Source organism: Sitophilus oryzae, unplaced genomic scaffold (genome assembly GCF_002938485.1).
Source record: "Sitophilus oryzae breed Bouriz unplaced genomic scaffold, Soryzae_2.0 scaffold_1436_pilon_pilon, whole genome shotgun sequence".
Lineage (NCBI taxonomy): Eukaryota > Metazoa > Arthropoda > Insecta > Coleoptera > Curculionidae > Sitophilus > Sitophilus oryzae.
Window position 1 is genome coordinate 1,876,462 of NW_022146100.1, and position 13,508 is coordinate 1,889,969.

The following is a 13,508-nucleotide window of genomic DNA, read 5'->3' on the forward strand; positions in this document are numbered from 1 at the left end:
AAAACTTTGTTACCCTTGGAGAAATAAAGTCTTAATTTTTTTACTGCAATTTCACAAAATTGAAAATACTTTAAAAACGGTAAGGTTTAAGTGTGATAAACCTTAATCAAACCTACGTTTCTTTCAATCGTATAATCTAAAAATAGAATAATATACAGGGTGTTTCATTTAAAAAAATACAAGTATAATATTTTTTACTTATTTGGAACACTCTGTATCTTGTAAAATTATGTTTAAATTGTAGCTCTAATAGTCCTTCAACGGACCCAAAACTTACAATTTGTAAAAATCTTATTGTTTAGCTACAGTACTCCGTGTCGGATGTGGTGAACAACTCTGTAGGTGTATTGCCTTCAACATTTTTTTTGTTGCTCTAAATTATCAATAATCAACTATAATTTTTTTTAACGCATTTTATATTAGTTTTTAAGATTTTATCAGTTTTTGGAGCTAACTACACTTGTTTTTTTTTGTTTTAACTATCTATACAGATTGTTCTTTTGAATAGGTCAAAATATATCTCCCAAGTCAAAGACCTCGCTCGCTGCGCGAAAGCAGGACATCGTTGCCAAGTCCCCTCCATGTCCCCTCCCGCAAGAAATACAAACAAATAAACCAAAAAAAAGGAATCTACTCCAATCTCCGGACGGTGCGGTGGATTTATCGCTGTTGTATGCTCTGGATAATCCGAGTGGAGTTCCAAAAATAATCGGGCATCGTGCGAATTGCTGATTTTTACTAGATCAACAGCACTAGAGTGCGATGTTTCGATCATGTCGGACAGGAACAAACGGAATATGAAGTCGAGATTGAGTGTTGTGGAAGAAGAAATCTTATAAATATAAGTGGGACAAGAGTTTGAAGTGTTGAATAAGGGTATTATTTAAGGGAAATATGGACGTTTTTAGTTATGTGTTGATAGTTTTAACTACTGTCAGTTATATTCCAGAAGGTAAAGTTAAAAGTGTTAAGTTTTTATTTATGTGATTTTTTTTTAAACTTTTAATAGTCGATATTTATAAGAATAACAAGACATTTGAAGGAAACAATCACGTATGATCGAAAAAACGGCGTCAAAGACGCCTGGGGAATGACAATCGAAAATAATTTTGTCGAGGTTCATCTCTAGATGTCATTTACTCAAAATTGACATAAAACTTGTGAAAAATTAACATTAATTATAGGAAGATAGAACGTTTGCAGACTCACAAATTAATCTATTTTCAAAAAAATCCTTTTTTTAATTTTAACTACACTGCTTAAAAATAATTTTTACTCAATATAAAAATAAATTACAAACTTTTTAAGGCTTTCTGCTGAGAGTAAGCGCCATTATAAAATAAAGAGGATTGCGGGAGTGCGGGCTAAGTAAATGACGTCTATAAAGCTTGACCTCGCCAATATTTATTATCGATTGACATTCCTCAGCTGTCTTTGACGCCGTTTTTTTTTCGATTGTATCTATGGTATCTGTAAATTAAAAAAAAACTACAATCACTTCAAGTATCTTCAAATTCCATATATCCATCGTGGTTTTAAAAAATATCACAGTAAACAATTGTTGATAATATTTAATATTTAACAAAAACATTATATTAATATTTAACAAAATTAATTTAATTAATATTTACCAAAAAATATCCTTGGAAATTTTTAGTTCTTGAACCTTATTGTATCGATATATTCTTAAATTAATTTTCTTGGGACATTTAGATTCCGAAAACACTGAAATTATGTTTTTATCTTGTTTAAAAAACTTTATTTAGTCTATAGACAAACGTTTCGGCCCTCAATGCAGCCTTCATCAGTGTTATATACCGGGTGCGTCTCAAAAGTGGCTCACCCCTATAACTTTTTTTTTATTTTTTTATTTAAAAAAACGAGATAAAGTATATGACATAAATTAGGATTGATTGACGTATTCAGCTGTTTTCGGTCACTTCCTGTTTCACCGGAAATTACTACTTTTGATTTTTAAATGGCACCCTCGGTATTTTTTTTACTTTATTCGATAGAAAATGACACTCTGAATAGAATGACATAAATATTATCATATGTCAACTTTTGATATTTTCGCATATGGTTTATTTGAAATTATAACATGCGGTTCATAACGAAAATTTGACTCGAACAACCAAGTGTGTGGTATCAAATTATTTGTAAATTTTTTTTTTCCTAAAATATGCTAATGAGCCACCCTCGTTCCATTTGAAAAAATTGAGATATGATTAAAAATACGTTTTGGGCATCTTTGAACCGACCAGAACAAGACACTAAAAACATTAGGCGATCAAATCTATTTTTCCAAGGCTCCTTCATTAAAAATTAGTGTTTATAAAACAGCCATGGCACTCTAGATTGAAATTTAAAATGCAATTTGTTTTTGAGCGAATATGTCAAAAGTTGACATATGATATGTCATTCTATTCAGAGTGTCATTTCTATCGAATAATCGTCACTCCCGGTGAACATTTGAATATGTCAATCAATCCTAATTTATGTCATATACTAACATACCAAATCTCGTTTTTTTTATCTGAAAAAATAAAAAAAGTTATAGGGGTGAGCCACTTTTGAGACGCACCAGGTATAAATTTATAATTAATTTCTTCACCAATAATCTAATCAAATCCAAATCATTCATCTATAGTTGATGTAGATAGGTATGATACGTTTTTTTTCTACTTTTATATTATGTAAAATATAGATAATGTTTATTTTTGAAAGATGCTTTTATAATAATTTAAAAATAGATATATGTAAGTGTCACTGGTCATAAATAATGCTGTGTAAACTACGCCTACATTTTGATGATTTTCCCAAACTCCTCAATTATTTTAGAATCTTTTATTTAGACCATATAACAACCTATTCATTACCAGCCTGTTGACTTTTGCCAATCATTTTCCTAGAAATCTTCATATACCTACCCTTGTATATGAATTTTTAAAGTAGCTCAACCTAAGACATTTATGGATGTAAAGCACCAGATGGCGGGGCGTATTTCATGGTCTTTTACTACAGAAAAATATTTTTTGTTACTCTGAATTTTGAAGCGACCAATAAAAACAGAGAAAATCAAAATCGATAATTTTCGGACTGTGCCAATGAGTCGGACGGTTACTAATCGACCAGATACTTTTTATCTATTAGATATGCTATAAAAGCTTGTAATTATACAATTCGACCATTGTAAATACCCGACAAATTTCGCAAAGCCGACGAGGCCGATGCTTTTCACTGATAAGAAAAAAAAATGTTTGTTTAGATAATTTTCGAGATATTTTTTCTTTCTGAATGCACATTTTTAAAGTATTTTATATTCTTTGTCCGCTTGATCTATTATACTGGTTGCACGTATCGAAGTTCTGTTTCTTTTGGTTTTAAAAAATGTTCTTATTTCTTTGTAGTTGTAGTGGTTGTAGTAAAGTAGTAAAATTAGATTAATTTTATTAAGTTTAATTATAATGTTTAGTGTAGAAGACCAGAAATAGTTTAGTAGTGTTTTTATAGTTTATTATTTTGTTGTTAAGTAGTAGATGAAGGGATAATTTGGTTATTTTTTCTTTTTGTTTGATTAATTAGTAAGTTTGATATTTTTTTCAGTGTAGAATACAAGTAGTTGTATAGTGTTTTTATAAGAGATTAGATTAGTTTATTTTGTAGATGAGTAGTAGGTGAAGTGAAGGTATTTGGGTATTTTGTCTTTTTGTTTTTCTTCTAATTGTAGTAATTCTATTAAGTATTGTGATAGATACACTATATCTTCCTTCAACTCCGTTGAAAAGTGCGTTATCATATAATTTTGGTTTTTTGGTAGTAAAATATACGGAAAAAAACTCTGATCAAATTTATTTTAAATTAAATTAATCGAGTCTTATTAATCAAATTAATCTATTCAAATAATAACAATAGTTAGGTTCTAAATACTATACAGGGTGAGTTTCCTACGATGTTCTCTATGGGTATCTCGGAAACTACTGGAGATAGAGAGTCGGTTAAATGGGAAAAGAATTGCAGTTTTGTGGGGTCATAAATATGCGCCTTTCGGATTTTTCGGAGAAGTTCAAGGTTTACTAGATATTTCGAAAAGAACGAATTTTGGCTATTTTAAAACTTGTCTCTAATTCCATTATAATCTACCGTATGATCGAATAAAAACGGCGCCAACGATGGCTATGAAATGAAGATCGTTGTCATTTTATATGTAAAATTATATGGGAAATATCAAGGATCGTCATTTCATAGCCATCGCTGACGCCGTTTTAATTCGATCATATGGTATTTCAGATAAAAGTTGTAGATAATCACATACCTAATGAGTTTGTGTTTTCTTTTTTTTTCTAAAGCCTGTCATTTTTGACATATGACACAAACATTATGTTTTTTTAAATGGAAACCATAGTTGGCCATGACTTCATAAAAAGCGCCATTTTTTAAGCCTGTCAGCGATATAGGTATAATATGTTTTTTTCGAAAAATTACAAGTTATAGCCAATTCTTTTCTTTCTTGGCAAATTTTCATACCAATAATACCATTACAATTAGTTGGCATGAAAAATGTAAAACGTTTTATGTTTTCAAAAAAAATATCGTAAAATTCATAAAGCACTGGATTTAGAATAAAATAATCTAAGAATGAAATTATTCTTTTATAAACCTGCATTAAATCAAATTAAAATAGGTATGTAACTTTTTTTTAATATTAATTAACAGCATTAGCATTATCATAACTTATTATAAATAATGTACCAACATATCAAAATAATAATTTCTTTGTTAATACGGTTTAGAATTCTTAAAATAACAGGCAAAAATAATTCACAATTTACAATAAAATTATAAAAAAAAGTTTCGTTTAAATTTCTTAATCAGCTGATCACTATTAAAGTTCGCAGAAACCCGGGCTATATTATTACATTACTCTGAGGAAAATAATCGATATTTTTGACTCCGCCCCGAAAGGTTCACGATTTGTCCTCCAGTTGGCAGCACATTTTGTCTAGTCGGTTGGGCAACTTTAAGAATATATAAACAAGGTACCTACCTATAAATTGATACTCCCGTACCTTCAGTTCTGTTAAGTCGGGTTCTGAACTCCATTAAAGCTTCGTTTATAAATAACCATCGGGACTGGTGCTCAAAAGACACTCTCTACATCATAGGGTTCCCAACTTGAGCATCGGCGATTCCGGGACAATTATTTTTAAGCTTTTAAATAATTGAAACAAAACATTAAATATTAGACATTAAAATTTATTATGTGTGTAGTACACACTTTTTTAGTTTCCAGGTCCCGGCCAAGGCAAAACTTTCGCCGGGACAAACTTTCTGATTCCTGGTTAATCCCGGCCAAACCGGGACGGTTGGGAACCTTACTACATCAAGAGATGACCAGCTGATACTGAAAAAAGCTGTGCCCATACTGTTCTTTGATGCTGTAATTTTTCCACATGTTTAGTAAATTTTTATTATAATTAGAAATAACCAAAACACAGTTTTTGTTGTCAAAAAAATAATTAAACCACATAACACAACAATAAATCAAACAAGACTGTTCTGCGACAAGATCAAACAATAAAGATTTGCTTTTCTAGGACAACCTGTATAACTATAAAAAATAATATTGCCTTCCTAATTGTAAGCATTTCTTTTGGCCCAAATCTCGATATAAATAAAACATTTTTCATCTTTAATAATTTTTTTATATACATATTTATATTAATAATTTTTTGATATTCAATTTACAGGTGAAGCTATATTATGTTACCACTGTCATCAGACCACCAAAGAGTGTAACAACGGTGTTTTAAGTTCGATAAAACAGAAGAATTGTACAGAAGATAAATGTGCCATTATTAAATATGAAAGTAAGAAAGAAATATTTAATAATTAATTATTTTATTCACAATCATAGAAAAATTGTCTTCACTCATAAGAAGCATTTAAAGTTTTTTTTTCTGTAGCGGGATGAAGTAATACATTTATTTATAATAGGTATTTCTTAATTAATATGTTATAAGATAACTGTATTCTTGCGCATTCGCCATTATTTTTTAATGTAACATTTTCAAATGCAAATTAAAAAATAAATGTTTATTATCTTACAGCTCTAATGCCCGGTAGGAACGTTCTGGCCACCATGAGGGACTGCGTACTTCGAGATGCCGAAGAACTGTCAGAAAAACTACATTCGATCCAAAAACCTAAAATCATCTTTAACGTGACCTGTAGCGAACCTCTTTGTAATAACACCATTACAACGACACTTAGCAAAAATCTTTTATTATTATTTGTTATATTCTTATTTGCTATCAGATAACACGAGAAGCTTTAAGCTTTTTTTAGATGTAATTTTTATATCTCTGTAAGATATTAAGATAAAATAAATTGTTTTCTTAAACTGGACTCTACTTGAATTTTCGGAAATTTTGGATATAAATAATAAGAGAACAGTAGATATTTATGATGGAGATTTGGAAAAGATATATTGGTGTATATAATAAAGGGATTAAGCCATAAAGAAATTTAAATTTAATTGTTCTAATCCCATATTAAAACACTGACAAACAGTTACTTATACGAGTTTATATTATAATTATTTTATAAATAATTAAAATCTTGAAAAATGGAAAAACTGCCCTCCTTCTCATAAAAAAATACGAAGTTCAATAAAACAATCTTATTATTCCAGAAGTTCTAAAGAATGATCTCTGCAGTTCATGTACATATATCTACAGAACAATCTGTTTATTGCATAATTATTGAGTTATTGGTTAAAAAATTATGTGCAATAACGAATAAAAAGCAATTTTGACATATGTATGACTTAAACAAGTCTCAAATTACAGGCAATTAGTTGCATATGAAAGCATCAGAATTAATAAATGTAAAGATAGTATGAACAGAGACAACGGTCCAATTCCTTTAAGTTCTTTGTTCCCACTACTCTAGTGGCGGAAATCTAACTGTTACGCTCGCTGGGCTCTGACTCGGTTGGCTAGATCTTGTCACGCCCACTCGGTGCCCACTGGGTGAGTATATAAACGCTCCAATTTTAGATTGTTTTTTAGTTTATAATCATCTGCTGATGATGCTAACATGGTTAGCGAAACGCGCGTCCAGTGTAAAAGTAAAAGTGTTTCGGTGTATTGTGGTGATATAGTGTTTTATTTTTGTTGTTAGTAAAATAAAAACACTAAATCACCACAATACACCAAAACCCTTTTACTTTTACACTGGACGCGCGTTTCGCTAACCATGTTAGCATCATCAGCAGATGATTATAAACTAAACTACAATCTACAAGTTGAGCGTTTATATACTCGCCCAGTGGGTACCGACTGGGCGTGGCAAAATCTAGCCAACCGAGTCAGAGCCCACTGAGCGTAAGAGTTAGATTTCCGCCACTAGAGTAGTAGGAACAAAGAACTTGAAGGAATTGGACCGTTGTCTCTGTTCATACTACCTTTACATTTATTAATTCTGATGCTTTCATATGCATCTAATTGCCTGTAATTTGAGACTTGTTTAATTAATTTTAAATTATTAAGATCTATACAATGGTCTTTATCAACAATATGTTCGGCAACGCAAGATTTATCCGGTCTACCATATCTTATCTGAGCTAAATGTTCTTTAAATCTAGTTAATAGAAATTTCATAAATACCCGACCTTTCCAGTGGAGGTGTTTTATCCTTTGGATTACCTAATAATTGCTGTAATTTATTATTAGCACTATACACAAGTTTATAATTGACATTCTTAAAAATTCCTTTTAGACCACGGGAAAACTCTCTATTGGTATCGAAAAATATTTAGACGTATCTTTCTCCACTTCAAAAAAGTCGAATTTTCAGAAATCATTAACCTATACATACGTTTTCTAATTAATTTATCAACTAGTGAAGGAGAATATCCATTACACTCAGCTACATTCCTAATATAATCTCTTTCTATTTCATATCTTTCGTTGGAAAGTAGTAAACTAAGTAATCTATGAACTAAGAAATTTAATCTAGCCATTTTATGTTCAACACTATGATGTGATTCATTAGGAATATATCTGCATGTGGTCGTATTTTTCCTATTGATATCAAATTCCAGGCAATTATCAGTATTTCTAATAACTAATACATCTAGAAATGGTAATCTGTCGTTGTTCTCAATTTCATGCGTAAATTTAATGGAAGGAAAACGATTATTTAACTTAGAAATAAAATTATCTATGGTGTCTGAATGTGTGTCAAAAACAGCAAGAATATCATCCACATACCTTCTGATATACCATGTACATTTCAAAATAATTTTAAATTATGCACACTGCCGTCCCCGTTTTCGTATAATCAACCGAGGCGAATGAGGTGCGCCACCCTGTATATCATCTATCTCAAATTATATTTAAAGTAATATAACTCTTTTATTACTACAATAAAATCCATCTTTTTCTTTTATTATATAGTGTTTTAGATGCGAAGATATGAACGTAATGGTTAATCTACCCTATTACTTTTGACATGTCAAAGTAGAAAAAAGTATATTTATTTGTTTACAATAACTTTGAGTGAAATACAACCAAACTGTATGACTTGTCTATTTCCCTTAATCCTATCTGTTATTTAAAAAAAAAATATTGTTTTATCTTAATCTGTTGCAGTATTCTTTTCTATTAAGGCAAATTTATAATATTTTCGCTGTCTTCACTTCGGTCTTTTGTCTATTAGAAGTCGGACATACAGTAATTACGAAGATGAAGTGGATGTTTGGACTTATTATTGTCTTATTTGCGCCATCCATTGGTAAGTGTACTTGTTCTGAATGTTCTTAATCTACATATAGATTAATAAATTTTGTGAGTTATAGCTGTGAGTTCAGTAATTTAACTGCTGATATAAATTAATAGTTGAGACAGTGCTTTTTCAGTTCAAGTGTTGAAATATTTTTGTAAATTCTACTACGCTGCTATCACAGCCTATTTATAACCAGCCTGCCAACTTAGGATAATTTTTGCAAGGAAATCTGTAACAATACTTAGCTACAGTTCATATCAAATAAACTTTTAGTCACGTGATTAAGCTTGACAGGCACAGTGTTGTCCACTTTTACATATTTTCTTTTAATCAAAATATTTTAGGAAAAAAAATTAAATTAATTATAAATATATAAACAGTTATTATTAACATCAAAAAAACTTAACATCACTTAAAGGACATAAAGAGCCATTACTAGCGCTTTCCCGTTCAAAATATTCTAGTAAAGTTGCGATGAGTTTTTTACGGCTATTAAGTTACTTGTATCTTGTACAGGGTGGGTCAAATTCGACGCTTTTAAATGGAAACACCCTTTTTTATAGGAGATAGACGAAAACTAATATCGGTGTCTTGAGCTCAATTTTCATCAAAAACATGATGGTGAAAACCGCACATCGATATCTGTTACCGTTTCGGAGTTACGGGGTGTTTTTCAAAAATGTGCATTTTTAACAAATCGCTGTAACTTTTTTGCTATGAAAAATTTTGTATTTCTATGAAAACATTTCCAAAGCACCTTTTTACGTAGAATTTAATGGTTTAAGTATAATTATTTTAAAATTAATAATTTAAGAGTTATCAACAGAAAAATGATTTTTATTTGGGACACCCTCTATATTTTTAATTAACTAAAATAATTTTAAAACTACCTTTCCAAAATATAGCACACTTGATATTTTGTTATAATCCCCTTCGAAATACAGAATTTTTAAAAGTTCGCCACTTTTAACTAGTAGGCTTTGGACCCCTTATTGACGATATGCCCTTAATGGAACTCGAAAACATATTTTTCCAGTAAGACAACAGCACCGCCTTTGAAAGCTAAAGTTAGCAGCAAATTTTTGCAGCCAATTTCAAGAATAATTGGATAGCTAACCGAGATCCCAGCCGTTGGTCGTCCAAGCCGCCTGACTTAGTGCCCATGGATATATTAATCCTATGGATATATTTGCGGAAGAATTAAGGTTCCTTATTCTTCCGTATAATCTAGACCAGAATTAAAAATACTTAACAGTTATGACAGAGTATCTTTCACCCCCATTCAGTTAATGAATTCCGCGAGAAATTTTCAAAAACTGTCCCGTCTGTCCATAACAGAAGAGGGTTGATATGTCGAACACCTGTAGCAAAATCTGATGTCTTGGTTTGCTATTTATTTTTATTGTTAATAGATATATTTTAAATGTGTTGATGTTGGTTAAATATATTTTAAATTGTTATAAAATTCTGCATCTCTCATAGCAAATATTATTTTCGTTTTAATAGATGCTCACAGCTAGATTTTTTTTTGCATTACAGCCGGTACCGTTCAAAGCCTACTTATTTAAAGCGGGCGAATTTTTATACACTCTATATCTCGAAGAGGAATCGAGCAAAACATCAAGTTGTTCTGTTGATAATTCTTAAATTATTAATTTAAAAAAAATTATACTTAAACCATTAGATTCCACGTAAAAAGGTGCTTTGGAAATGTTTTCATAAAAATACACAATTTTCCATAGCAAAAAAGTTACAGGGATTTGTTAAAAATGCATATTTTTGAAAAACACCCCGTAACTCCGAAACGGTAACAGATATCGATGTGCGGTTTTCACCATCATGTTTTTGATAAAAATTGAGCTCCAGACACCGATATTAGTTTTCGTCTATCTCCTATAGAAAAGGGTGTTTCCATTTAAAAGCGTCGAATTTGACCCACCCTGTACACTTCGTACTAAAAGAGGTTCTAAAAAGAATAATGTTCGACTGCAAGGTCTGCTAGTAAACATTTTTAAGCTTCTTTTTTTGCACATATTTTAGCAAAATAAAAACACTAAATCACCACAATACACCAAAACACTTTTACTTTTACACTGGACGCGCGTTTCGCTAACCATGTTAGCATCATCAGCAGATGATTATAAACTAGTTTATAATCATCTGCTGATAACTTAGTTTATAATCATCTGCTGATGATGCTAACATGGTTAGCGAAACGCGCGTCCAGTGTAAAAGTAAAAGTGTTTTGGTGTATTGTGGTGATTTAGTGTTTTTATTTTGCTGTGTAACACCAAAGGTTCCAACCCTCAACTGTAATCACATATTTTATATAATAATTTAAATCTAGTATCACAAAAAGATACTATACCGGGTGAGTCTTAAATAAGTGTTAGGTTATTTAACTAAAAATTTTAATTTTTTGTTTCGCGAAAAAAACTCACCTTCTGGGGTCGAAATATACCACCCCTAAAATATTTGCACTTATTTAAGACTCATCTTGTATATTTGGTGATATTACTTTAATATACTAAAATGTTATTTTGTTTTAGTTTTATCCCAAGTAATAACATGTCACAGATGCTTCGGAAATACGTACTGTAACAATGCCAGTCATCCAGATTTTCAAGCGAACATCAGAGTTGCAGGCTGTGGTACCTTACTGTAAGTACTTCGACTCTAGCTTGATGACGGACTTATATAATTTTGTGTGGAAGCTTGCCGAAGCCCCGAGACTACACAAATGCCTAAGCTTGTATTCAGAAGGCATTTTCACGCTTGTAAATGCAAACCAAACCATATGATAAAAAAACGGTCTCAGAAAATTATATGAGGAATGTTAGTGTTTTCTCATTTTCAAACCATGAAATTTTACCTTTTTTGATCATACAGTACTAATATACTAATCGTGTAGCAACATCAAGCTTTTCCAAGTTAATCCTGAAGCTTGGCAAACATGTAATGGTAGCAAGACTGATTTTCTATCTTTAAAAGTAATTTCTTTATAGGGTGGTCCGAACTGTATTCCGAAAACCTCGGCAGCATATTCTGCAGATAAAAATAAGCAAAAAAGTTCCTATAAATGAATATGTCTTAAAATGCTTAGTTTCGGATATACAGGGTGTAGAATTTTCATTTTTATTTCGATTTTTTCCAAATAATTTATGAAGCATTGTCAATATTTGGATGGAAATTGGTTTTTGGAACTTTTTTGGCATGAGAAATTTGATTTTGATATCAATATCACTCCTACTTGTAGGTGGCGCCACCTACATATATTTTTAACTCAACCTGTTTATTTTATTGTCAATAATGACATGTATTGACTATTTCCATTCTAAATATCGTGAGAACGGTTGCTCGTAACGATTTTTACCAAGATACCTTTTTTACGTAAAAGACATCGTAAATGTATATTATTTTACTCAGTAATTTTATACAGGTACGGACGAAAAGTTATTACTCTTCAAAACAGTTAAGACACATGTAGATGGCGCCCTCCACAAATAGAAGTCATATTGATATCAAAATCAAAATTCTCTTGCCAAAAAACTCACTAGACACCAATTTTCATCTAAATATTGACGGTACTTTAAAAATTATTTGGAAAAAATCGAAATAAAAATGAAACTTCTACACCCTGTATCTCCGAAACCAAGCATTTTAGGACATACATTTTTACGAACTTTTTTACTTATTTTTATCTGCAGAATATGCTGGCAACGTTTCCGGAATACAGTTCGGACCACCCTGTATAGCTTAAGTCGACTACAAATAGCGTTACGCGTTAATGTGTCTTGTTTTTTTATTTAATCTTTCACACAAAAAAAAATAATTTAAGTTAAATTAATCTGCATCCAATCTCCAGCATCTTGTGTCAAATTATTAGTCAGTAGATCTGTAGCTAATACATTTTCTGACCTATACAGGGTTGTTCACCACATACGACACGAGTATTGTAGCTAAACGATGAGATTTTTACAAATTGTAAGTTTTGGGTTCGATGAAGGACTATTAGAGGTACAATTTAAAAATAATTTTACAAGATACAGAGTGTCCCAAATAAGTAAAAAATATCAAAGTTGTATTTTTTTAAATGGAACACCCTGTATATTATTACATTTTTAGTTTCTACGATTAAAATAAAGGTAAATTTGATTAAGGTCTATTACACTTAAACCTTACCGTTTTTGAAATATTTTCAATTTTGTGAAATTGCAGTAAAAATTTTAAGGCTTCATTTCTCCAAGGGTATCAAAGTTTTTAATACTAAATATTTACTGTAGTTTATTTACTGATCAGTTATTGTGTTGCAATAATAAAAATAATACTACCTTATACAGAGTGTTCTAAAAATTTATTTTAAATAATTATTAGCTTCAAACGGCAATAACTTGTTTAATTTAAATGGAACACCCTATATATTTTACGAGAATCAGATGCACAATTTAATTGTCTATCAAATTATATTATATCATTTTTTATCTATCTCTTTAAGTTTCCGTAGAAAATGCATTTTCTTGTAATTGGACTATTGACATTTTAGATTATTTTTAAAGATTTTTAAAGAGTACAGATACTAATATTGTCGATATAATTCGTTTATTTCATTAAAAAATAAAAAAAAACTGTTTAAATATTTGTTAAAGAGGATCAATTAATATGATTCCAGTATTCAAACTACATTAACTGACTGTTTGCGTTGATTAATAATAATTGCT

At 30.4% G+C, this 13,508-nt stretch overlaps 2 protein-coding genes across 4 annotated transcripts in view; both read left to right on the forward strand.

The window, feature by feature from the left end:
* The first annotated feature begins 503 nt into the window (after positions 1-503).
* Positions 504-6,403, forward strand: LOC115876429. Of its 2 annotated transcripts, none has more exons than XM_030892203.1 (3): positions 504-952; positions 5,751-5,870; positions 6,111-6,403. In XM_030892203.1, exons 1-3 carry the CDS (start codon positions 895-897, stop codon positions 6,320-6,322), a joined length of 390 nt encoding a protein of 129 aa, XP_030748063.1. In that variant the 5' UTR covers positions 504-894; the 3' UTR covers positions 6,323-6,403. The 2 variants fall into 2 exon arrangements, 1 of the variants encoding a protein (XP_030748063.1); XR_004049144.1 differs by lacking the exon at positions 504-952 and adding an exon at positions 3,654-3,688 and having other exon boundaries at positions 6,111-6,187.
* Positions 6,404-8,657: 2,254 nt separating this feature from the next.
* The window catches only part of LOC115876428, a 32,693-nt gene continuing 27,842 nt past the window's right edge, over positions 8,658-13,508 (forward strand). For both annotated transcript variants that reach the window (XM_030892202.1, XM_030892201.1), the window contains exons 1-2: positions 8,658-8,799; positions 11,340-11,451. In XM_030892202.1, the coding sequence (XP_030748062.1) occupies positions 8,751-8,799; positions 11,340-11,451 (161 nt within the window). In that variant the 5' untranslated portion in view covers positions 8,658-8,750. The remainder of the gene's footprint in view (positions 8,800-11,339; positions 11,452-13,508) is intronic.

Coding starts and splice junctions, on each gene's coding strand:
- LOC115876429 (XM_030892203.1), top strand. CDS start 895: ATGGACGTTTTTAGTTATGTGTTGATAGTTTTAACTACTGTCAGTTAT. Junction 953..5,750: donor TGTCAGTTATATTCCAGAAG/GTAAAGTTAAAA, acceptor TTCAATTTACAG/GTGAAGCTATATTATGTTAC. Junction 5,871..6,110: donor TGCCATTATTAAATATGAAA/GTAAGAAAGAAA, acceptor ATTATCTTACAG/CTCTAATGCCCGGTAGGAAC.